This window comes from Pholcus phalangioides, unplaced genomic scaffold (genome assembly GCF_987345545.1).
Source record: "Pholcus phalangioides strain wild (caught in Gottingen) unplaced genomic scaffold, Ppha-v1.0 ptg000009l_1, whole genome shotgun sequence".
NCBI classification, from domain to species: domain Eukaryota; kingdom Metazoa; phylum Arthropoda; class Arachnida; order Araneae; family Pholcidae; genus Pholcus; species Pholcus phalangioides.
Genome location: NW_028301602.1, coordinates 55230148 through 55256932, shown reverse-complemented (window position 1 = coordinate 55256932; position 26785 = coordinate 55230148). Strand labels below are relative to the sequence as shown.

The window sequence follows — 26785 nt, the reverse complement described above, 5'->3', positions numbered from 1 at the left end:
AAAATCAACAACACTATCAAGTTCGCGACGCATTTTTAAATTAGAAAATGCTATTTAATTTTTCTTATTATTCAGCTGACATGAAGGAAAAAATGGGCCATCGCCAATTCTCACCAAAAACCGCCAAACATAGAAAAATTTGCAAATGGATGCAAAATAAAGAGCTGCCTCAAATCACGGTGGAATAAAATGTAATTTTTTTATAAATCACTGTACCGGGACTCGAAAGATTCCGGTCAGGAGGCTTGAGTTTCGGAAATCTGCTTTTATTCCGTTTGTAGAGACTGTCTGGGATGACTGTCACATCTGCTCCTGAATCCAGCAGAAAGTTGACTCGGACATCTCCGACTAAGACGTCTTCTTCCCAAGTCTCTTTGTGCGATGACGCGGATGATACTAAAAAGCCAAGGAATGTCCTCGACGTCTTCACCCCGACTTTACGCACTGACGAAATGTTCGCAGCTACCCTTGACTTGCAAACCCTAGCGAAGTGGTTTTTCTTACCGCACTTACGGCACGTGGCGTCCTTGGCCGGGCAGGAATTCTTGTCATGAAACTTTGCTCGTCCGCACCAAAAACAAGATGAAGCTTTATTCTTACTGCGAGCCTGGCCCTGCTTTTCCTTCGTTGATTGCTCTTGTTTCTTGAACGCTGAGCCATGGCTTCCCCGTGGATTCCTGTGACCCTGGCCGAGTTCCTGGCTGGCTCTGAGCTGGTTTAACGCAGGGTAATGTAACTCCCCCTGTTGCTTCTTGACCGATTCGTATTGCCTTGCTATGGTCGTAGCTTTCTCCAGCGTCAGACCTTGCTCGAGCTGAAGCTTCTCGGACAATCTTTGGTCGCTGACACCCACGACGATGCGGTCGCGAATCATCTCTTCTCGAAGAGCTTGATACTCGCATGACTCCGCTAGCACACGGAGAGCAGAGATGAACTCCTCCACTGGTTCTCCGGGGGGTTGAACACGGTTGTTGAACTTGGCCCGCTCGTATATGATATTTTTCCTGGGCAAGAAATGTCCGTCGAATGCCGCTATTACCAAATCGTACTTCTCCTGGTCCGCTGATGGCAGGTGAAACGAGGTGAAAATGTCCTCCGCTTGATCACCCAACAGGTAGAGAAGCGTGTTGACCTGGTCTTTCTCGCCCTTCTTCGCTAGCCCTGACGCGTCGCGAAATCTTTCGAAACGTTTCTTCCATTTCGGCCATTCGGATGGCGTTGCAAATGAAAACGGTTCGGGACACGGCACTTGAAACGTCGATGACATGTTCTTAGCCCTAACCATACGGTAAAGCGGCGATTTAGGCTTAGCTATTCGAACGTTAGTAATCAAGCTAAGACTTACTCAACGACGTTCGAAAACTGGATCGGTGGATCTTTCGGTATCCCGCAGCTGCCACCATGCTTCGCTTGGCCTCCTAGACATATCACTAATTAAGTATACACCAGAGCCAACGAGAATAACTTATAATCATCTTTATTTACACAGATGCCTAAACCAGAGCGTCCGACATCTCTCATGTCTAACAGTCAACAACCTTCTATCTCTTCGGCTCCATGGCCTTTTCACCCGATCCGATTATTATACATCACTTCATTTCACTTCCGACACAATAAGAGTATCGCATCATCCTTAATTTGATCCTTTGTAGCCTTGGTGACAAGTCGTCCAAATGTTTTCTGGAGAAGATAGGAATCACAGGTTTATGATTACTCTCTATCTTGAAATGAGTTCCTGTTAGATAATCGTTAAATTTCTCACAACCCCATGCAATAGCTAAGGCTTCCTTTTCGATTTGGGCGTATCGAGTCTCAGCTGTGGTTAAAGTTCTGGAACCATAGGCCATAACACCAATCTGACCATCATCTTGCTTTTAACGTAACGTGGCTCCCAAGCCATATGAAGATGCATCGACAGTAACTATGGATTCCTGGTTGGGATTGAAGATTTTCAAAACAGGATCAGATGACAGTATCTCCTTCCATTTGAGAAAAACATTTTGCTGAGGCATATCCCAGATAAAATCTATTTTATTATTGAGAAGCATAATTAGAGGAGAAAGCACTTCTGCATAATTTGGTACAAAACGAGCCAAGTAATTTGCCATGCCCAACATCTGTTTCAGTTCCTTCTTATTTGTTGGTGACTTATACTCCTTGATAGCAATGATTTTCTCATCATCTGGGTGAATTCCTTGGCTATCAATGATGTGACCAAGAAATTTAATTTTGCTCCTTGAGAAGATACATTTTTCTTTGTTCAAAGTCAAATGAACATCCTTCAGTTTCTGGCAAACTTCTCTCAATCTCATATCATGCTCTTCTTGAGTAGACCCCCACACTAGTATGTCATCCATGTGACAAACTGTTCCACTTGTGTTTTCCAGAATTTGTATCATTCTTCTTTGGAAATGTTCTGGAGCGGAAGAGATTCCAAAGGGTAGTCTAAGAAATCTGAATCTTCCAAACGGAGTAATAAATGTTGTGAGATAAGATGATTTTTCATCCAATGGGATTTGCCAGAATCCTAAATTTGCATCCAGTTTTGAGAACACTTTAGCACCAGATAAGAGATTCAGTGTGTATTCCACTTTGGGTAAGGGATGTAATTCCCGTAGAACATTTTTATTCAGCTCGATCAGATCCACACAAATTCTCACCTTTCCATCACCTTTGGGCACTATGACAACAGGAGAGCACCACTCTGTTGGCTCGGTGACTGGAGTTATGACTTTTTGTTCGACCATCCTTTTTATCTCGATTTCTGTCTTCTTCAAAAGAGGTATGGGTACTCGTCTTGTCGATGTTACTGCACATGGAATGGCATCAGGCTTGAGTTGTATGGAATAGCATTCCTTCATGAGTCCAAGTCCTTCAAACAGTTCAGGAAACTCTTTTTTCGGATCTATTGCAGTAATCCATTGAACAGCACTGGTATTGGGTCCTAAACCAAAGGATAGGATATCAAAGCTGGTTTCCCAAGAAGACAGTTTTTCAAGCCATCGATGACGTAGATTTCTTCTGTGCATTTCTTGTTTACATAGCTCAGAGGTGCTTCGAACATGCCCAGCACTTTTAACGGAGTGTTATCTGGACCACAGAGTGGTCCTATCAGCTGGTTTCAAATCCAATTTCTGAAACATCTTGTGATACAAAGTTGCAGGTATTACTGTATGATCTGCTCCGCTATCTAGTCGAAATTTCAATTTCTTATTCATAATATTGACAAAAACTGTCCAATCCTGGTTTGTGTTGTCTTGAATATGACCCAAGAACGAAATTTTTGAATGCTGGTTTGGTTTCTTTGCTAAACAAACGTTTCCGAAATGTCCCAGTTTCGAACATTTAAAACATTTGGCATCTCTAGCTGGACATAATCTTCTCTCATGTTTCTGCTTGCCACACCATTTGCATGTCTCCGAATGTTGGGAATCTGAAAAGTTCTTGCTCTTTGGTTTATTTTTCACACCAGACTTTTGATATTGAAAGTGATAAGATTTTCTTGAAGACATTGCATGTATAGGAACATTGGTTTCCGTTTCATTGAGTTTATGTTGTTGCTGCTTGATTGATTCACTAACGGCCGTATTCACCAACACAGTTTCAACTGCAATCGCAAGTGGAAGGATTGAAGATCGAAACGGATTGGTTAAATTAAGGATTTTAACCAATCCGTGTCGATCGCTGATCGTTTAACCTGCGATCGCAGTTGAAACTGTGTTGGTGAATACGGCCGTAAGCCTAACTTGTTCTACCGCTTTTGTTAGTGTAAGTTCGGCATCCAGTTGCAACCTTTCACTTAGAGGTTTATCTCGAATACCAACAACAATACGATCCCGTATGAGTTGATCATGCATTCTCCATAATCACAATGTTCAGCAAGGCTGTATAAAGCAGTAATGAAGTTGTTTACTGATTCTCCTTCTTGCTGCACACGTTTGTTGAACTGTGCTCGTTCAAAAATTGTATTCTTTTTAACAATGAAATTATCACTAAACTTCTTCACAACAAATTCATAGTTTCCCCTTTCAGTGTCAGCCAACTTGAAGGAAGTGTAAATGTCCTCGGCTTGTTCACCCATAATATAAATCAGCGAGTTTACCTGCTCTTCTCCCGTCTTGGTGGAGAGCCCAGAAGCTATACGGAATCTCTGGAAGCGAGTTATCCATCTTGACCAGTTTGCAGGTGTTGAAAATGTAAAATTGTCCGGCTGGTTCATCTGTATTGCTGGAATGGCAAAAGGAAAGTGCTCTGGATCAGTCATGTTTTCTTTTCAGATTGAAAGTTCCTTGCAAGTACTGATTTTCATCTACTTGATGTGTATCAGAACATTTTTTTTTCTCTGCTGCTACTTTGTTGTCATGGCCTTTTACCGCTGCCACCATGTTGTATTATCACTTTATTTAAATCAAGAAAAACATTACATACACAAACACACGGAGCATATACATTGTTTGTCAGTTCCCCTTCCCATACGGACGGCCTTGACCACCCCATTCTTTGGCTGGTGGTGATGATGATTATTACACAAGATCCACTTCTTGCTTGACCCCATCTGAAGCTGGAAAAATTTTGGCTTCCTCCCAATAACTGTGAATGGACCAGCGTATGGCTGTTGCAGTGGGCGCCGGACCATATCCTGGCGGACGAAAACGTGTGAAGCTTTGGGTAGGTCATCATGGACGAAGACTGACTTCGAGCTGTGATCTGAAGCAGGTTTCGGTCGAATCTGTTGGAAGTGCTGCCTCAGGTTATTTAGGGTCTGCTTCTGCGATTTCGGACCTGAAAAAGAAAGAAAAAACTCTCCAGGCAAGCGGAGATTAGTACCATATACTAGTTCAGCTGGGGAAGTGTTTAAGTCTTCCTTGAGTGCAGTTCGAATGCCGAGCATGACCGCTGGTAATTTCTCGGTCCATCTGTCGGTAAATTCAAACTGCATTTTAGAGCTTCTTTCAGCTGTCTATGGAAGCGTTCGATCATCCCATTGGCTGAAGGGTGGTAGGCAGTAGTTCTATTCTTTTTCGTTCCCATGAATTTGGCCAAAGCTGAGAAAAGATCACTTTCGAAATTTCGACCTTGATCTGTCGTGATGACATTTGGTACACCAAATCTGGCTACCCAACCTGAAAAGAAGTTTTCGGCCACTGTTTGCGCTGATTGATCTTTCAACGGAATAGCCTCTGGCCAGCGAGTGAAACGATCAATGCAGGTGAGAAGGTAGGAATATCCTTGTGATGGAGGTAGAGGCCCAACGATATCGAGATGCACATGGCTAAATCTATCACTAGGTAAGGGAAAAGATCCCATTGGAGATTTAGTGTGACGGCTGATTTTAGATCGTTGGCACTCCATACATTCCACCACTGTGAACAGTCCTTTTTCAAAGACTTCCATATGTAGCGTTTCTTTACTGCGGCAGTAGTTGGTCGAGGACCAGAGTGAGCTAGATTGTGAATGGTCTGGAACACTGATTTCCGAAAGTCTCTGGGAACGTACGGGCGTACATGTCCAGTTGAGACGTCACAATGCAATGGTGGAGTTCCAGAGGTCAGAATTATTGGTTTGAAAGTCAATGAAGAATCATTTTGCAAGTGCTGAAGTTCTTCATCAAGTTTCTGTACCTCAGCGAGTTCTGCATAATCTATGTCACTGGGCATTTCTATTTGCTCTAAGCGTGAAAATGCATCAGCCACACAGTTCTTGTCACCAGAAATGAAACGGATATCGGTAGTGAATTGACTGATGAAGTCTAATTGTCGCTGTTGACGAGGAGAATTTTTATCATGCTTTTGCTGCATAGCAAAGGTCAACGGACGATGATCTGTAAAATTTGTAAACAGTCTACCTTCAAGAGTGAAACTGAAATGCTTTAGAGCACAGTATGCCGCTAACAGTTCTCTATCGTATGTGCTGTATTTGCTCTCAGCAGGTGTTAAACGACGAGAAAAAAATCCTAATGGCTCTGATTTGTTATTAATATTTTGTTCCAACACTGCGCCAATACCCAAATCGGATGCATCAACGAGTAAGGACAATTTACCATCTGGATGTGGATGAGCTAACAAGGCTGCGTCTGCAATTGATTGCTTACAGATTTCGAAAGCATTGTTAGTTTGCTCAGTCCATTGAAGGGGAGTAGAATCATTCTTTTTACGACCCTTAATGAGATCATACAGATGTATTTGTTGCAAAGGTGCCTTGGGAATGAATCGGCGGTAAAAGTTAACCATAGCTAAAAAACGTCGTAATGCTCGAGCTGATGTTGGTTTTGGATAATTTGTAAGAACTAAGACTTTTTCGGGTGCGGGTTTAATACCCTCTTTTGAAATTAAGCAACCCAGAAATGGTAGTTCTTGAACACCAAATATGCACTTGTCAAGATTTAAAATGAGACCTTTTTCATTCAGCCTTGTAAAAAGTGCTTCCAAATCAGACAAGTTAGTTTCAGCGTCGGTAGAGGCGACTAAAATCTCGTCGAGATGTGCAAAACATTGAAGTCCTCTCATAGTTTCATGTATGAATCTTTGAAAAGTTTGTCCAGCATTCCGTAACCCAAAAGGCATGTATAAATACTCAAATAAACCTACGGGTGTTATGACGGCTGTTTTAGGAATGTCGCTAGGTTCTACCGGAATTTGATGATATGAACGTTTTAAATAAATTTTACTGAAAATTGATTTGCCATGTAGTTCAGCTGCAAAATTCTGAATACGTGGTATTGGATACCTGTCAGGCTCTGTAATGGCATTCAATCGTCGGTAGTCACCGCATATTCGCCAATCACTGTTATTTTTTGGTACCAAGTGAATTGGACTGCACCACGAGCTTTTAGAAGGGCGACAAATTCCCTGATCCACCAATTCCTCAAATTCTTTCTTAACTGCTGTTAATGTATCAGGTGGCAGTCTACGAACTCGTGAAAAAATTGGAGGATCTTGAGTTGTGATGCAATGTGTGGTAGCATTATCCTTCGGAACAACATACATTGGTAGAAGAATTAATTAGATTAGGAAACTTTGATAGTAACGCGTGATATTTCGTGTTACCAGTTATTGATGTTATGCCCGTGCTAGGATGGGATGTATGTTTACCACGAACGCTGTCTGAACTAATGCGATCAATCAACAGATTATTTTTGATGTCGAGTAGATGTCGAGTAGAAGTCCGTAACGTTCGAGAAAATCCGCTCCCAAAATGGGTCTTGATACGTCAGCAATAATGAAAGTCCACCGAAATTTTCGTGGAAATCCTAAATCTAAGTTCAATACGCGCGTTCCATAGGTGTTAATTTCCGAACCATTTGCTGCGAATAACGTAATATTTTTATTCGAAGCAGGTTGGAGATTTCCAGTAGCAGGAAGAACCGAAACTGTAGCGCCGCTGTCGACCAAAAATTTGAGACCTGAATTTTGATCCCTAATGAATAAGCGACTATGAGTCTCACCCGCAGATTTCGTCGCATAAAGCTGCGAACTGACTAGTTTCCCTGGAAATCACATGGCGGAATGCACCTATGAGCTTTATCTCCAAATTTGTAGTGAAACCAGCATTTCGTAAATTTTTTCCGCGATGGTGATTTTGCACTTTGGTTGCGCTCCCTAGATCGCGATCTAATACCATGGGAAAGTTTGTTAACCATTTCAGTTAAATCCACAATGCGAGCTTCCAATTTACTAATTCTATCATCGGAATCTTTATGGATAGAAGAAACAGAAGGTGTCATTTGTGAGACTTCCGCAATTTTATCAGCCACAGTTGCCAAGCCATCTAATTTGTCGATACTCGCTGACAGAATCTGTTGTGCTGTTACTGGCAGGCGTTGTAGACAAAGCATTTTGAGAACATGATCGGAGAGTCTCTTAGAAGCCAGTTGGGTCATTTTATGTAGCAACTGCGAAGGTTTCTGGTCACCTAACGTCATATCGGAAAGTAGAGTGCGAATACGAGCAGTTTCCGATTCTGCGAATTGACTGATCAAACTTGCTTTTATTACCGCATAAGGATCATCCAACGCAGGCTTAGTGATGATATCAGCGACGTACGTCGTCGAGAGTTCACTATCGAGGGAGGTGACGACATAATGGAATTTAATTTCAGATGACGTAATGGACGCGATAGAAAATTGCGATTCTAAATTCGAGAACCATAGCTCAATATTATCACGCCATAACGGAGGTGGCTTAACTGCCACTCTTGAAAGTTCCTCTGTATTCTGCATCGAAAGTTTAGTATGCGTCAACGAAACTAGCGTGGTTTTAAAAACGAGATGAGAAACCTTCAAAAGTCACTTACTGTGATCCGAGCGTTGTAATCCGAGTTCACCACTTTAGAGAAATAGCACACATTGTGGACGAAATGTATTCTGACTCCAATTGATGAAACGGTTGATAATATTTAAGTTCATTTAATTTTAGAAAACTATTTACATTGGTTAACAATATTAATTTCACATTATAAAAAGTAGAAACTATATCACTTGCGCGAGAGCAACACACTGAGGAAGAAGTAGGTCACGCAAGGGAAAACAATTCGCTTGTTCCCTTTTTTCGTCTCTGCCACCCACACATCAGGAGGTGCGCGTAAGGGGGCGAGAGATGACGCCACAGATAATATATTATGGATAATCAGGATAATATCAGGATAATAACGAATAACGTTTGATTATGAATAACTCGCAAAAGATACATCATCAACCAAAATAAAAAGAGGTATATATCTCCCAAAAAAAAAATTCGATAAGGTATTCTGTCGTTATCATGGCACACTCCTCAAGAGTTGGGATGACAGGGCTTCAGCCCGGGTGCCTGCGACAATTCTTGTCATTTTTTTAATTTTTCACGCTAAAAGTTTACTTTATAGAAGTCCTGCTGAAAGGTTTGTCTGAGAGCCCGCCAAAGATGATAGCCTGGGTGGGGGGGGGGGGGGTCTTGCGGCAGGATGTGGGGGCCATGGTCGTTACAAAAGCTTGTGCGAGTTGTTTATTATTTTACGGCAGATAGTGAGAAGTCCTCATTTTTCTTATTACTTTTTTTTCAAAATTTTACAATTTTATTGTATTAAAATTGATGTATTGTGCAATGTATTAATTATTTATTTAGAATTATTAATTTATAATAACAGAACAAAAATACAAAATAAAAATTACGCAACAAAAAGTTAAAGTTCTCAAAGTATGGTAAAAAATTAACGAAACATCAAAAAGAAATAATAATAAGTAATTTTATTTATTACATCGAAAAGAAATAATTTTAAGAAAAACATAGTCATATACAACACAAACAAGAGCAAATTTTTCTAAATTAAAAATGCCATTATCAGGTGGCAATTAAAGCTATGATGGATAAGTTCTTGCTCCTCCTAAAATGACAACATCAACGATATAAAACATCCATAGTAAGGATTCAATTATAATTAATGAAATGATTTTGATATATCAACATATTGTGTACCTGATATACACCGGTGAAATAAATTAAGAGAATTTGCATATTTTATCGAATTGCATGAAAAGAACTGAACTGAACGTAAAACCACTGCTTCTAGACAAAAATGCAAATCTTGTACGTCAAATACGTACAAGAGGGGGGGGGGGGCCTGGCTTCAAGCTTTTTTGTTGAAAATAATGGCGGACTTTCGATAATATCAGAAATTTAAAAAAATTAGTAGCTCAAGTTCAAGGTGTGATATGATTCTCCGCTTTCTACTCAGATGTTAAAATATTTTATTCTAAATATATAGGAAATATTGTTTTCATACATATCACTCCTACATTGCTCCAGTACAGCTGCTGTATAAAAAAAAGATCAAAAACCTTTTTTTCGGTTTTTTCAATGGTTCCACAAAATTCAAATTGGTGTCGTTCCACAAATACGCGAAGCATAAACAGGTTCACTCTCTAGATCAGTGATTCCTAACGTGGGCGTTAACGCCCCCTTGGGGGCGATGGAATATTCCAGGGGGCGGTAGAAGCTACGGGTATAACATAGGATCCTATGGGTTAGATTGCGTTTACAGCCTATAAAAGTTCTGTTTTTCTAGGGGCATACAGCGTGAACGAAGTGTAGGACCATTTCGCGTCGACAGTAACGACGAATAATTTTGTCGCGGAACGCGTTTGTGTATTCCTACGTTGTATTCCTACATCAGCTGTTCTGCCGTCTGCGTATTCACGCATTTTTGCCATTTTTCACAATATAATCAAAGATCGCCGAAACAAGCAGCATACGATACCTTGGATTCACGCAAAACCTGTGGACCAACCACACCCGACGTAAAGAGCCTTGCACTCATAGGCGGAGATAGACTTAAAAGGTCTGGGGTGGGGCACGGTCATTATTGCTGGGGGGCATGATGATGTCAATTCATATATATATCACATATATTAATGCATATACATATATGCATTAGATCAGTCGACTCCACCTTTGACACTAGGGGAGCAAAGCCCACCCCCGTATCCCCGCCCATGCTTGCGCTCTGTAGGACAGCAATCATACTTTCTTTTTTTCAAACCGAGCGCAACTCAGGTCTATCACCATTTATGGGTGATTTACTACCTAGAGAGTTGTGCCGGAGGTGTAACTGTGTGCGTACCTAACAGTCTGAGTGCATTGTAGTGTTGTTTGTTTTTTTCAGTGCTGCCATCTATATTTCAGAAGTGAAATGAGTGATTGGTTATGATTGAATTACATTTGTGATGTTTGTAGGTCTGTTGCTCTCTGGGACGAGAGTTTTTAACGAGGAGATCGGCTCGCATTCGCGCCTTGAAGTTGGGAACCACAGAAAACCAACTTCAGCCGACCACCACTATGGTGACGGTGGGGTACGAACCCGGGTCCTTGCGATGCGAGTCCGTCATTATGACCACCAGCAATCATACTGCATTGCTTTTCCTGTTGGTGAGTGAAAGGCGTGGCTGATTCACGTTGTACGCGGCGCAAAAAACCTGCTCCTAGGAAAACGAGGCTTTATGTTGGAAATGCAGAAAAAACGAGAAACTTTTATGAAAAAGTCGGAAAGGCAAATACGGGACTGTCCCGTAAAATACGGTTTATATAGTCATTGCATATATTTATTTGGTCCATTTACCTTTCTCCCTTTTTTTATTATCGTTATCTCCTCGAAGTCGCAACTTGAATTCGCTAGCAGCAGACGATCATTTAGTCAAAAACTTATGTCATGAAATTGCTTAGCGAGTTCAGACCGTTTTCCGAATTCGTTGGGACCTCCTAGTCATTGATAATGCGCTAATTTGACATTGCTCGGTTGAGGTTCGTGCGTAATCAACCAAGGCCATGAACGAGCCAGAGGTGGATGATGTAGCTTTTCTCACAGGTGATAAACCTCGAACGTTTTAATAATAAATTTCATTTAATGAAAGGAAAATTTTACGGCTTTCATTGTTGAAAGGAACTCGTACTTCGTAGTAATGATATTAAATGAATCAATAACGCAGTTGGTTTCGTGACTGCATCTGTAATTGATGTCGTTGCCACATAATAGAAATTTCTTCAATAGTAAGACACTAGTTTCTATGTTTTGACAAAGCAATGTTGAAATTGTGTTGCTTCTATCATTACAGCTATGTCCAAAGTGGTCATAAATTAACTTTGTCGATATACGAGCCCCTAGTGGCAGCGAAAATTAATGAATGCGAATGAAATTCTAGATATTGGTGTTTCAGAATATGCGCTCCAGAATGAGGAGGAAAATAAAATTTTCTAGCTCTCACGATTACAGTTACAGCAAAAAAAACACGAAAAATTCAAATGGCAACACTCACTTTTATGTGTTCTTTATTATGATCTGTGTATTAAAAACCAAAAATGACGGTGGAACCTGTAGCCCCACATATGCTGCCAGCACAGGCTCCAGACAAAGAAACCATAGGTGGAGATAGACTTGGAGGTATTGGGAGGGGCACTATGATGATGATGTCGATTCATTTATACATATATGCATTAGATCAGTCGACTTCACCTTTGCTTAAATTAGTTTTCTAATCAAAACTGAATTTTTATTTCAATTTTTTTGTTTACCATATTTTAATTGCATTATTGAAACATCTATCTTGTATGTCTGAAAATTATGTGCCACTATCCATCTTTTCATTGTAATCATTCAGATTTTAAGCAAATAGAGAGATATTTGAATGCAAACCTGAAAATGGGAACCAAAGGGGGAAATTTCATAAATGTACAAGGACGTTAAAAATTACATAAAAAATGAGGATGTGTGTTTGGTATTCCTATCCATACTTTTAGGGTCACAACTAGGGGAAGGCAGAAGAGTCTGGTGATCCAGGCATTGGGTCAGGAAGGATGCTGTGTTTACGGGGGGGGGGGGGGTTCTTTTGTTCAAAATGATGAGTTGGGGCATCAAAACTGATGACACTTATCTTGGGAACAGAGTCAATTTTCATTATTGGTTCAGGGCTCCTACTTTTTTTACCGAATCCTATCAACAAAATTTGTGTAATTGATATTAATTGGTGAAGGAATCATTGATATATTGCCAAGTAATAAAAATGTAATGAATTATAGTTAGATTCAGCCAAAGCAGAAGTTGTATCGTTTTTTCCAGTTATTTCTGAGGGCTATACATGGCCATGTGGTTTATTAATTTTCTTTTACACAGTTTGAGGGTTGAAAAGTTCATTTTTTGTATCAATGTTTTGAGTAATGATTAAAAACTTCTATCTGGATAGAAAAAGTAATTTTGTATTTACTACTTCATGGTCTTAGACTATTTATTCATTATATAGTAACTAGCATTCATCATTCAAAATTATGGTGCAAATTTTATATGTAGGTGAAACAACAGTTTGCATTACAAAGCAGGTGGATACATAGGCCTAATCTAAGTTTGGTGATTCTGATGCTAAGCCATGGCCCTCACAAGGGGTGGGCTGACAAGGCTTCAGCCCTGGGGCCCGGGAGAATTTTAATCATTTTTTGTTTTTCACGCCAGAAATTCATCATAAAGGGGGCCCCGTGGAAGTCTGGTTGAGGGCCCGTAAAAGATCCCAGCCTATGGGCCCTGCTTCAGGATGTGGGGGCCATATGCTAACCAATAGCATTCCATTGTCTTCTGTCTTTTTAGGGCACGCAGAGGCATAAAGCAATGTATGCAATACTCAGCAAAGAGCTAGAAATGAAAGTGCTTCATTTGTCAATAGCGATTACACTGGCATTGAACAGTAAAATGTAAACAAATCCCTTTAAAAAAAAAGATGGACAGTGCAGTAAAGCCACCAGGTTCACCTTGACTTATTGGATTTTGTAATTCACACATGTTGCACTGTTCTTTTGAAGGTGGTCTCAAAAGAGTGCCATTCTTAAAAAAACTTATGTCTTTATAATTTGTTGCATTGACAATTAAATTGACAATGCAAACAAAGGGAGTTGACAGAATAGACCAGTGGTTCCCGACTCGAACTGCTGAAGAGCATTTTTGGGGGTGTGAGATGAAAAAAAAAATTACACGTTGGCTGATTGTTCAGGAAAAATAAAATGATGATAAAAATATGAATTTTTCAATTTCTAAAAAAAATATGAATCTTAATATTTTGACTCATCTTCTGAGTTCATTTTGACGCCTCATCTTTGAAGGTCTGCTCACAAAAATGTGTCGTACGAATTCTGCGTTGTAAAAGTTTTTTTTTTATTAGTGACCATACTTGTTTCCCATTTTGGTTGAGAAAAAATTTCATTATTTACCTAAACTATTTCGTGGTTCGTTTACATTGGTGTACCTCATGTTATTAGCATGTTGTGCTTAGATTTGATACTGTCGTGAACACGCATGACTTAGAAAAAACATCTAAAATTCATTCAAGTGTCAAAGAAACATTTTATAGTTGTTGCAGCTGGAATCAATAGGTGAAGAACTATTCAATAAATCTTTTTTTCCAAACCCCAACAAAAATGTTAAAAAATTGGTTTTTTTTTAGTTTCATTTTTGAATTAATTTAAGGGGGAAAAAACCAAATTTTTAAAGGTTAGCCATAACTGAAAAGACAGTAAATGAAATCATTGAAATTATTTGATAATTAATGTGATCAATTACAGAAAAAAAAAATTTCGAACAGATAAAAAATGTGTTATCCAAGGTGGTGCGGGAAGGTAAGCGGCATTGCTCTGGGGGTGGGAGAATGAAAAAGGTTGGGAACAACTGGGCTAGACTGTGGAAGGCTCCAAAAAATAATGCAATATATATTGTGAGCAGAGAGAGAAAAGAATTTTCTGTGGTTGCTAGTACCCTGTGTTTTGATTAAAAATTGCTTTTGTTACCAAGTCATCTTGCTTTGGCTTGAGTCAATCTTATAGGATACTGAGATAGTGCTATGAATTCAAAAAAATAAATAAAAATTTTGAGTTTTTTGAAATTATGCTATGGTTATGTTGTCGAGGGTACCCTATCCTACTTTTTCCAATTTCTTGAGTGGGAGCCCTGTAGTTTCAACCCTCTCTGTATCAGCAAAGAAGAATTGTATTCCAATCAAAACACAGACATTTAACATGATGCAATATTTTCATTTGGGAGGGAGGGAAGTACAGCCTTGGGTTTCCATTTCCTCAAGGAGTGTATGTATGTGTGTTAAAAAAAGCAAATATACACACACTGTTAAGATGCTACTTGTAGATACCCCTAACGGAGGAAGCGAAGTTGAAAACATCACTCCAGATGAAACAAGATAATTTGAATGTATGATATTTGGGTTAGCAAATGCATCAGTGGAGTTTCAAAGACTGATGTGTCAAATGTTGAGTCCACTCATTAACACAAAGGTATTGTGCTATCTTTATACCAGCAAAGGATTGGACAATAATATATAAACAATATATGACAACAAAGATATGATGGAGTGACATTAGAAAATTATTCGACAGACTGAAGACAGCCGGGTTGATACTGAAGTTGATGAAATGTGAATTCTGGAAAAGAGAGCTGGAGAACTTAGGATTCGTCAATGCAGAAGGTGTTCAGCCAGGCCCAAGGAAGTAAAAGGCTGTCAAGGACTTTCTGATACCCAATAATGTGAATGAACTGCATAGATTTCTGGGATTGACTGGTTTCTTCAGTAGATTCATAAAGAACTATACGCTGAAAGCTGATCCATTGACACGATTGATACAAAAGAATGAGTTTACTTGGAAAGAGGAACAGGCGAGAGCCTTTGAAGAACTGAAGAATGCATTGATGTGTCAACCCATACTATCACATGATGTTCAGTGAAGTTCATTATGATGTGAACTCAATTGGGTTAGCAGGAATGTTGTTGCAGAACAAAAAATATGTATATAGTTTCTATGGATTTTCCTCTAATAATTTATTATGCTTGGTTACTTTCGCTAATTCAGTATGTCATCAGTGTCTGGGAAGGAGACTATGAATAAAATTTAAATCCAATTAATATTTCTCTAAATAAAATATGTACAATGTTCCATTCGAATAGAGCTCATTTTCAAAATGACTTTAGTCTCAATCACAGCTAATTACACATGTTTAAATTATTAATGTTTACACAGAGAAACCCTTCTTGGTTTGAAATCAAAACTGGATCAAACCCGGATAGCAGACAGGGAGTTTCCTATCACATTCAAAAACCTATGAAAACCATTTTCCAAAAGCATTTTCATTATCTCGCCCCCAGAAACTACAATTACTTAAACCATGATTTAAAAATGATAAAAATTGAAACTCCTTTAGGAAATCTATTATCCACTATATAAATAACCAATAACATACAACTTCCATACTTTAAATGGAAAATAATTAGCTTCAGAAATCATTTTAAAATCATAATAAAGTTTAAATTTACACGCGACTGGATTGATTGTGCAAATCATGTTTAAGGCTACTTTATTCCCTCTGCTTTATAGGCGTGTTTGCCACCAACATAAATATTTTATATAATTTGCCTTGGGATCGCACTGATCCCTTAGATGCAACAAAAGTGGACCATGTATGTTGTTTGTGTATGTTCGTATTTTATATCGTGCTGTATTTAATTTGTGTTTTTATGTATTGTATATATATATATATGTGTGTGTGTATGTTGATAGTTTTAGTTTCAGAAAAGGGACAGATGGTAAGTGGCATCTAGTATATTGTGTGATCAAGAAGACCACAAAAACGGGGAGTAAATATCACAAGTAAATTGGAGTTGATTGCAATTGTTTAGACGTTGGAAAGATTGTGACAATTTCTAATTGGGATTAAGTTCATTATCATCACTGACTGTCAAGCTTCGGTCTACATGAATGCGAAGAAATGCATGAATCCACAGATAACCAGGTGGTTTTTGATTTTATTCAGGAATATAACTTTGAGGTGAGACACCGATCAGGAGCAAAAATGGCACATATAGACATACTTAGTAGAGCACCTGTAGCAGAGCCAAAGACTACTCTAGACTCATTTATCAATCAGAAATTAGAAATATGCTTATGCTTGACTCTCACTGAGGAAGATCAAAACATAATGATCCAGCATATAGATGACGAACTGAAGAAAAAGATAAAAATACTACAGAAAACCGATATGGACCGGACCAAGGAGAAAATACAATTTATAATCACAGAGAATCAATGAACGACGAAGAACAGCTTTGATAAGCGCAGATGTTCTACAATAGTATTCAAACCAGGAGAGATGGTTGTTATGAAGAGAAGCCGGAGAGCCATGGGACAACCTATGAAGACTCAACAGAGATGTCAAAGACTGACTGTTACAGCTGTGTTACCGAACAACACATATAAGATGACTGAATTGGAGTCAGCGGTGAAAGGTCATCTGTACATGACAACAGCGCACGTGAGCTAACTCAAGGCTTGGAGATGCGAGTCTGAATCTGATGATGATGACATTTCAGTTGAAGATGAGCCAGTGTTACCAAGATGCAATCCAAAAAGGTCGACACATAAGGACCAGTAGTGTGGGGCAATCGGGATAATTGCGGCTCATGATGACCAAGTGTAGGAAGCTATTGAGCAGCCGCTGAAAAGGAAGAGATGTATCATGACTTTGTGTTCATGTAACGAGTGATTTTTGGGGAATTTAAATGAAACAGACAGCAGTATTAATTGATGGTCAAATAATGTAGGAAGCAGTAGTATTGTTATGCATTTAGAATGTGCCAAGTTCAATAAAGTTTTGTGTTATTGTTTGAGGAAAAAGCCTGAAATATATTGCTTGAAGCCACGGCCATTCCTTGGAAGCTAACCGATGGTGCCACTATAGTTACAAAATAAATCTTTAAAAACTTTACAGACCACTAACTTTTTAGCCTATATTTTTAAATGGAAGAGGTAACACTCCCTTCCCTCAAGGGCAACTTGACAACATGAGAGGCCCCTGAGCAAAGTGATTTTTCTGCTGTCCCCCCACCAGGGCAGAAATACCTGCTACCCAATTAACAAACTTGCTGTCGAAAATTTGACCAGATCTTGTTTTCATGAGCAACTTTGTGAACTTGAGGTTTCTGGGCTGTGCACCCTGCATGGCTTTAGCTGTTGGTGTGCAAACAATGATATTCTCAAAATGGATAGTGTGGTTGTCTTTATTCAGAGCAGTTTTTCAAACTCTTTTTTATATTATCCTGGAGCAAGCTGGCCCAAGGCCTTTGGGATGTTTGTTGTCCCTCTTACTCAGGAAGAAAATCACATGGAGGCTCCTTCTGGCATGCGATTAGAATAGTATATGCCCTTCTTCGAGGCAACTTGCGTTCTCACTGTCAGTGATGAAAGTGGGGGAACATGTGTGGAAAAAACACACACACTCATGTGAATGAAGAGATGTAGCCTATGTGTTTCAGAGTGTGGAAAAAAAATTCCCCAGGCAAAAAAGAAAATTCCAGGAACCTGAAAAGGAGGACAAAAAGGCGAATTTCCGAAGACAGGAGGACCCTTGAAATGACATCATAAAGGAGGGTGTTTTCTCCTTTATCTGGTAACTCTACACACGCACACATTGTTGATATCATGCAACACATTGTACTGTGGCCATCTTTGGCTTTGACCATGAATTTTATGCACCAAAACATTGAATTGATTAGCTTACAGATCTGGATTGCACCTCAACCATAAATCTCATCAGTGTTATTTTGAAGCTGCAGCTGGTTTGCAGTTGACTCGCAGTGCCTTTTTCTTTGTCAATTTCTGTGAAGGAACTCTTTAGGACCCTCTCTATTTTTTTTATTTATTCACTAACTTTACTGAATTATTTTGTTTCCCTAGAGCAGCTGCGGATTTCCTGGGAAGTGCACATAGAATCCTATAAGGGCTCATGAAATCATAGGTTAGGAACCAATGAACTAAAGAATATAACAGAAATTTTTTGCTATTTTATCGATTGACTTTTAATGCAGAATTTTGTTCAATAAAATATTTACATTGTTTTAAAATTATGTATAATTTTTTTTCTTGTTATGAGGATTAATTATAGAGTGAATTTTTCTTTTTGTATTTGTTGATTGCAGGGGAGAACTCTAAGAAACAGGTGCTTTATGTAGAGAGTTCTGGAACGAGTAAAGTTCGGCGAGCAACCTGCACAAAATCCCAAGCATGTATTATAACAGCTATCGTTCTATTAGTTCTGCTAATCATAGCATTTGTCGCTTCATTTGCTAGGCCTTTTCTAAGATGTTCATTTGTTATACCTGATCAAGAAATACATGTATCTACTCCGAAAGTATCACAGACTATTCCATTTTCTACAACTGGTGAACTATTCCCTTGGACCGATGTTCGACTCCCTCCATTTGTTCTGCCTTTGCACTATGATTTATTCATGCATCCAAATTTGACTACATTTGAAAACTCAGGGAGTGTTAACATCACCTTCCAAGTGACAGCAGAAACAGACTTTATCGTTTTACACATAAAAGAATTGAATCTCACACGTACTATTGTTTTGGAAGGTGCACAGAAAGAGATTTCTGTCACCCAGAGGTTAGAATATTCCAAATACGAACAACTTTATATAAAACTGGGAAATATATTGGAACCACAAAAGAATTACACATTATGGATTGATTTTAAGAGACATTTAGAAGAAAAACTTGAGGGATTCTACATCAGTTCGTATAAAACCTCTGATGGACAGAAAAGGTGAGTTAAGTTTGAGTGAGTTTTTGTTGTTGAATTGTTAACAGATTAATAACCAGAAAACTTTAAAGATGCATGCTAACTTTCTATTTTATGCCTTAATTTATTTTGTTAAACTTGATGATTTCCCCCTTTTTATTTATATGAAGGGTCGGGGGAAAATGCTTTCAGTCCAATAAAAATCAAAATTAATGTTTTTGCTGTTTTATATTGCTCGGTATCATTTCTTTCAACCACATAAAACCCCCAAAGGTAAAAATATTTTTAGTCTGCAGTAATAAAGGAAGAAAGAAAGATATGGCATATAAGGGAAAACATTGCACAGATGGAAAAATGCTCAGAGTCCAGCACATTCGCAGTAGAAGCAAATTTGTGATATGCACAGGGAGCGATATTTGAATGTGTGTGTTTTTATTTTGGTTTAATGATGTGTAGTCCGTGTTTTGTGCTTATGAATTTGAGGTTAGTTTGTGTGTTAAAAAGTATCACTCTGAGTATTAAACAAGAAATTTTTACAGCTTGGAAGAGCCTTCATGTAGATCAGTGGTTCTCAACCTTTTTTCTGCCTGTGTCCCCCCTCCCACTTTTCAACCATTTCTCATTTCCTGTGGCCCCCTTTGCGACCATAATTAATTTCCACACCCTTCCCCCCCCCCCCAGGGCTGGATTAACCCATATGAAGGCCGTAAGCACACAAATGATTTTAGTGCCCCCATCCCGTTTGCTTTAACCTTAATGCGTGAAGATTAGATCTGTTTACAATTTTCAAGAATAAGTATGGCAATTGGTAAGCAGATTTTTTTTTGGGGGGGGGGGGAAGAGAGAGATTCCAAAAAAACCATTTCACTCTAGGCCTATGATCCCACGGGTCGGGAGCCTCGATTGCAAAAGAGGCTTCATGGACAATTTGATCTGTTAAAGTTTTGGAGGGAATAAGTATGCAAATTTTTTTTAACCCGGGAGCCTATGATGCTGTTGAGACAGCTCTTGGTTCAGTTTATGGAAGTAGAGCAAAATTTCAATCCTAAAACTGAGCATTGATACAAGTTCTTGTTTGCAATTAACTTTTGTGTTACCCTCAGAGCTGTAACTAGAAACTAAAATTCACCCTGTTACTTGGAGGATCTGTACCCATTTCTGTGCTCTCTCCTCACAATTTCTAAGGGAAAAAAAGTAAAAAACTGCCACTTCCTGGTCCAGATCCCGGGCACAATGTCATCAAGTTATTATAATTAATAGAATTTATATTTACAAATTATCTTTTTCTTGCTTAATTATTTATAGTTTCATTCAAAATCATCAGTTGTAGCTTTCAAAATGGTTTTTTTAAAATGATAAAAATTACAAAAAGTGGTATCAAGCAGTTTTATTGCTTTTATATTTTGCCCCCTGGCAGTCGAGTGGTTAGGGAACTAGCTTCTCACTGTGCAGGTCTGGGTTCGAATCCCGGTTCGGGCATGGATGTCTACTAACACTAACAAATTCCCTGGACGGATCATGCTGATCCCTTGGGAATATGTGATCACGTTATTATTCTCTTCAAGCATATAAAAGTAGTGCTAAGAAAATAACCGTACAATTGAAGCTTAAAAGTTTAACCTTTGACATAATTTTCAACTGTAATACATATATCAAGGAGGTTCATGTTTTAGGGCTACTTTGAATTTAAAAAAAATAAGTGTGAGGAATTTTAGAATATTTGTATGAGCCATTCATTCTAGAGAAATCATGTATGCAGTGGCAAAACTGTTCATTTGGAAAAAAAAGAGTTTATATAATTGTGAGCATACAATGATTCATTATCAGAATTTCAAACCCATTAGGTATTATAAATAATCAGATTTCAAATAAGAAAATTATTGTCTTGTTGGATGACGAGCTACATCCAAGTGGCTTTTTGGTTCATAAAGTGGCCTCTCTCTTGCAGGCGAACGAAGCAGCATTTGAGTTGGCTTAAAAATGGCACAATATTTCACATAAGTATTATATTTAATATATATATATATATATATATATATATACCTAAAAATATAGTAAAAAAATGTATGTGAAAACAGTCATTTTATAACTTTGGGAAGGAAATAAAAGAAAGGGTAGGAAAAAAACGATTGGCCTAGAGGGGCCCAGCTGTGCGTAAATGCCACCAAATTTCACTTGTGCGCAAGGCAAGGAGATCCATGCCTCAGTGAGACCCCATTTATAAGTCTCGCAGTTACACGACTTTCAACTTTATGAGGAGTCTTCAACCTTTCTCGAGTTACAAGCACTGCGCATACCCATCATAAAATGTTATAAGTGGAAAATACTTCAAATGGAAAATCTTAATGAGAATTAGTTGAAGTTGCAAAAACAATTAAAAATTCAATAAATAAAATGGCATTGTATATATGTACATTCCTCTTGAAACCTTATAATGATTGACATAAGCGTACGCAGAATTTTCTCGGGGGGGGGGCAGATTTTTTTCCTTCTGGGGAGGGGGTTTACGTTTTTTCCTTTGCAAAATAACAGTATAATCTTGGCTCAAGGGAGGAGGTTAGAACCCCGAAACCCTCCTTTGCATACGCCAGTGATGATTGATAACACAAGCTTATGGCAAACTGGTTATTACGCACAAAAAAAAACCAAATCATTATACACTTTTTCGATTTTCAATCCTTTGACCTGCAATTGTAGTTTAAACTTTGTTGGTGAATCATCATCATCAACCATTTTCAATCCACTTTAATGAACACTTTTTTTTAATTCCCCAAATAATTTTACGTAGGAACAATGCTAGGTAACCTGGAATTCCTTTATAACGAAATTTTGTTTTAACAAAGTGATTCCACCGGTCTCTTGATGTTCTTTATAACAGGATTCGACTGTATCTCTAAAATATCCCTGGTGTCGCCCACCCTTCTTTTCCAGCTATAATAGCCCCACGCTTTCTTTTCCGTGGAGGCAATGGATTGGCACCCCTCTCAAAAGTCATAAATTCTCCAAAGCAATCATTCTTTATTCAATTTTTTAATTCCAGCTGAACACTCAGTGTCCGGCTGAGACAGCTTTGAGCTACGCTAGATGGCTATCTGTCTATAATTGCTAAAAACAATGTTGCTAAAAAACTTTTAATTTTTCACCCCTCTGCTTCTAGAATTACATTTACAACCATCACTATAATCAACACAAAAAAATTTCAATGAACGGTAAAGAAATCTTTGTCTGCCTTTTCAATGGCAGCCTCTTTGTTCCTTAACCACTCAACTGAATGGTGGTGAGTCACTTCCCTCCCTCATGTTAATTTTACTTAAATACAGGAAAATTACAAAAAAAATTCTATGTATTTTGTTTGAAATTAATTTTTTTTTGGTTATTTTTTTTACAAATTTCTTCATAGCCCCCTTATCAACCATGGCTCCCCTTTTGCGAGATTTCCATCCGTGGCCCCCTACAATATCCCAGCTCCCTCCAGGAGCCATATGACCCCCCAGTTGAGATCCACTGATGTAGATAGTTCTACACCACGTTCCAGTTTCTTTGGTAGCTACACCAGCCATGAAGTTACTGTTAAAAGCAAGCAAAAAGGGAGAAAGGACCATCAACGAAGAGAAGGACATGCCTATCAAATAATTGGAAGTTTTGTACAAGGTCTCAATCCCAATCTCTGGTGCGAAGTAGAATGACCTGAAATATTTAACAAGGTCCATCAGTCCTGAAGCTAAGAGCTTTTACAACAACTTGACGTGGGATGGACGTGTGTTGAGAGTGATGAGCAGCTTGATGACGTATACTTGGAGTATATAAACAACAATGAGAGATGACTAAAGATAACCTTTTTTTTCTCTGAATATTTTTCTCCAATAACTACCAATAATTTTTTGTCTACTTCTAACTTAATTCATCATACCATGATCAAATATCATAATTTTTCAAATTTTATAATGTGTGTGTGTTCAGAATCCTACTTAAACTACATGTGAAGGGGGTGAAGCCAAGGAAAAAAATTGCATGTTTTTATTTTATTTTTGAAAACAGTTTGGTTTGAGATTTACATAACATGTACCATGATATAAAATTAAAATAAAGTTTCTAACATTGTAATTAAACCAGATTTTTAAAGAAAATCTTTGTTTTTCGTCTCCTAAAGAATTTTGTTTCAGGGATTGTGAAACCATTTCCCCCCCCCCCTTCGTGTATAAATGTTATTTCATTATTATAGCTATTTTTTGTGTCATCCCTTGTTTAGGTATCTTGCGACTACACATTTTGAACCAACTTATGCAAGACATGCCTTTCCCTGTTTTGATGAACCAGCCATGAAAGCAACATTCAAATTGGCCGTTGTACATGGTGAAAGTTATAAGGCTTTCTTCAATGCTGAGGTTGCTCAAAGTGCCCCATATGGCAATGGGTTAACAATAACAGTCTTTGATAATACAGTTCGTATGAGTACGTACTTGGTAGCTATCATTGTATGTGATTTCAAGGAGGTTCGAAAACTTAATGAAGATGGAGTAAAAGTAAGAGCTATATGCATGTGTTTTATTTTATTATTTGATGAAGTTCATTTCAAATTAGGAGAGAACTTATCTATGTATATACCTATGCAACATATATGTTGTTCAGATCACGTGACTCTTCAATGTTAATGAAAATTTTCTGATGCTAAAGAAAAGTTAGTAAAAATCATTGTGCTATTAAATGCACCAAAAGACTAAATTATTTTCATATTTTCATATTAGTGACTGATAATTTTTTCTCCTTACTAAATAGATTGGCGTGATTGTACCATCTGAACAGCAAAGTGCAGCTCAGTTTGCTGTAGAAACTGCTGCCCAGATCTTGCATTTTTATCAGATGTTTTTCAACATTAACTATCCATTATCAAAACTTGGTGGGTTAAATATCAATTTTTTTTAATCTACAAATAAATGTTTTATTTTGACTTTTCATGGAAAAAATAATGAAGAATAATCAATTTCGAAAAAAAAAGTGTTTCCTTTTGCAGTCTTTTTCCATTGCAATTGTTGTTTTAAATTGTAAAATTTTATATTGAGATTTTCATGCTGGCAACACTTGAAGTGTTTGAGAGGATTCAGAATTTTCATCCTTGACTGCTTTAGTATTTTTGTAAATGATGTAATGTATCTAAAACTTTTTACAATTTAATTGTCATAAAATATCATCTCCATTTTATGCACACAAAAGCTATTGGGTTAGAAAAGACAGTTTGGAGCTGAGTTTTGAATAATTTGTTTCTGTGTAACTTTCCAGGATTTGAACCAAACGCTGGTATGCTCTCCCAGTGTGCTAACCCCTTGGTTGCTACTATTCCCTAATCCTATCAGGCCAAAAGCTGGCAACCAATTGGTTGTAACCTGCCACTTTTTTCTCTAATTTAGAAGTTGATGATAGCATTTTGAACACACAACACCCACACCCCAGGCATCCATCTGTTCATTAGGAATTCTTCAGAGGAATGTTAACTATGAGCAGAGGCACTGACATGAAGAAAACATTGGAGGGGCTGCAAGTTGCTGATCACCCCTTATATATGGGACTTAATGCAATACACCTTCCTTCTCCTGTGTATGCACTTGTTTTCTCAAATTATTGGGGGGGGGGGTTAAATGGCCTCAGCCCCTAAGTTCTGGTGCCTATGACTATGAGTTCATAGTTTGATATTAGTTTTGTGTGTAAAATTTGCTATGATTTCAGATTTTCATCCTTTTAAATTTCACTTTATTTCATTCAGATATGATAGCTATCCCAGACTTTGGACCTGGTGCTATGGAAAATTGGGGACTTGTCACCTACAGGATGACTGCAATACTGTATAACCCTTCAGAAACATCAACAAAAAGTCAACAGAATGTTGCTGCTGTCATTGCACATGAATTAGCACATCAAGTAAAAATGATTTCACTTTTATTTCAGAACTATAACTATTTATCATTAGTTTTTCCCTAATTTTGACATCTATTTGATGTTTAAAGAATCACAAAAATTAACGGTTTTGTTTTCCAGTGGTTTGGAAATTATGTTACAATGGAATGGTGGAGTGACCTGTGGCTTAACGAAGGCTTTGCAACTTTTGTTGAATTCATTGGCGTGAATTATATAAAGCCGGATTGGAACATGGTAAGAATAAATTGCAGACTTTTCATACTTCTCACCACCTATAAAAGAATTTCCTGGTCTGGATTTCCAAAAAAAAATCTTGAAAAATCTAATTATTTACCATTGATCTTTGACATTAGAACCTCCTCTGTTCATCCACATTTTGGAATGTTGATAGGATTTGTTCGATAAACTATCTTGATGCCAAACTAAGAGTATCTTATTGTCCCCCCCCCCCCCCTCCCCAAACCATTATCCAAAAAAGAAATTTTCCTATCATCCCTTTTTCTAGACCAAGTGTCAACCCATATGATCTTATGTTGTATCTGACACTTCTGCTGCCTTTCAAATTCATTCCACAGCTGCCAGTAATAAAAGCAGTGGGAAACACTTCTCACAGAGAAACTGTCTCTCTCCGCTAATTATACAAACTGTGAATGACTTGATACCAAGTGAAAATGAGTTTCAAAGAGAAAAATCACATTCCTTTCCATGGAATCGAATCATAATGGTAGAGCACTCGCCCGAAGTGTGAGAGGTTGACAGTTCGATTCCCCACAAATTAATGTGAATTTTCTTTCCGAAACCAATCGTCACTTGATATCCAATCATTTATACTTCAAACACTGCACTAGTTCAATGAACAGAACTAGAATTAGCGAGAATTGCTGATATGAAGAAAAATCAGCAGTTAGTAGGGTAAATAAGGTGGGGTACCACTTTTTTCCCCCACAAAATTTTTAGCAAGAAACAGAACCACACGTGTCTATGAGTGTGCTGGGACATTTTTGTGAAAAAGACGCCATTGTCCCCTGTACAGTAAATGTTAGTTAATGGTCTGATGTATTCAATAAGTTCTCTATCACACTCCAATGACTGTTTGTTACAATTTCATTGACTGCCTGGTAAATAATATAGCATTGTTTTCCCTTTTGATTAGCTTGCACATACTTTTGTGAGCCTGCTATTCAACACCCCCTTTCATCATTGTTTCAATTTTATAGCACCCAGTCTTTTCACAGTATTTTGAAACAAAAAAAAATGAAATTTACAAATGCCTATGTCTACAAATTTCTACCCAGTGTTCATTCCTTGTGCTCTAAGGTTGGTGCACATATGACAATTATAATGCTGCCCCTAACTGAAGCGGCTGTCTCGTGTCTACGACAGCTCTGCTGTCTTATAGTTTGAAAAATTTTATTACATTCAATAAAGTTTGTGGGACATTGTAACATTTTCTTATTATGCAAATTACTATAAAGCATCAACTATAACATTTATTTTCAATAGTGAAGGCAATGTCATGTTAATTTCTTCATTTTCAGATGGACCAGTTTATCACGAGCATCACTCAAGAAGCATTAGCTCTTGATAGTCTGGAGAATTCACATCCAATCATGACTGAAGTTAATGATCCACTGGAAATAGAATCAATATTTGATTCTGTCTCATATAAAAAAGTATGTCACACAATCACTTTTTTCTTATATTTTTGGTATAATTTCAACAGAGTCAGAAGTTGGTTATCAATAGTCAATCATCAAACCCATCTTCCAAAAGCATCCAAGTGTAAC

At 38.0% G+C, this 26785-nt stretch overlaps 2 protein-coding genes across 3 annotated transcripts in view; one reads left to right on the top strand and one right to left on the bottom strand.

Moving 5' to 3' along the window:
• LOC149083331 (glutamyl aminopeptidase-like) overlaps nt 1-26785 on the top strand; it is an 87961-nt gene that overhangs the window by 5542 nt on the left and 55634 nt on the right. The window contains exons 1-7 of one of the 2 annotated variants that reach the window (XM_089236561.1): nt 11123-11334; nt 18482-19112; nt 23338-23611; nt 23865-23985; nt 24847-25001; nt 25119-25232; nt 26537-26671. In XM_089236561.1, coding sequence (XP_089092687.1) covers nt 11295-11334; nt 18482-19112; nt 23338-23611; nt 23865-23985; nt 24847-25001; nt 25119-25232; nt 26537-26671 — 1470 coding nt within the window. In that variant the 5' untranslated portion in view covers nt 11123-11294. Of the gene's footprint in view, nt 1-11122; nt 11335-18481; nt 19113-23337; nt 23612-23864; nt 23986-24846; nt 25002-25118; nt 25233-26536; nt 26672-26785 lie in introns of those variants that run through there. The other variant, XM_089236560.1, reaches the window with a different exon arrangement.
• Nucleotides 170-1267, bottom strand: LOC149083332 (uncharacterized). Its single transcript, XM_089236946.1, has one exon. The coding sequence runs from the start codon at nt 1265-1267 to the stop codon at nt 170-172; it is 1098 nt and encodes a 365-aa protein (XP_089093072.1).

Excerpts from the sequence above, each read along its gene's own strand:
- LOC149083332 (XM_089236946.1), bottom strand. The coding sequence starts at position 1,267 with ATGTCATCGACGTTTCAAGTGCCGTGTCCCGAACCGTTTTCATTTGCA.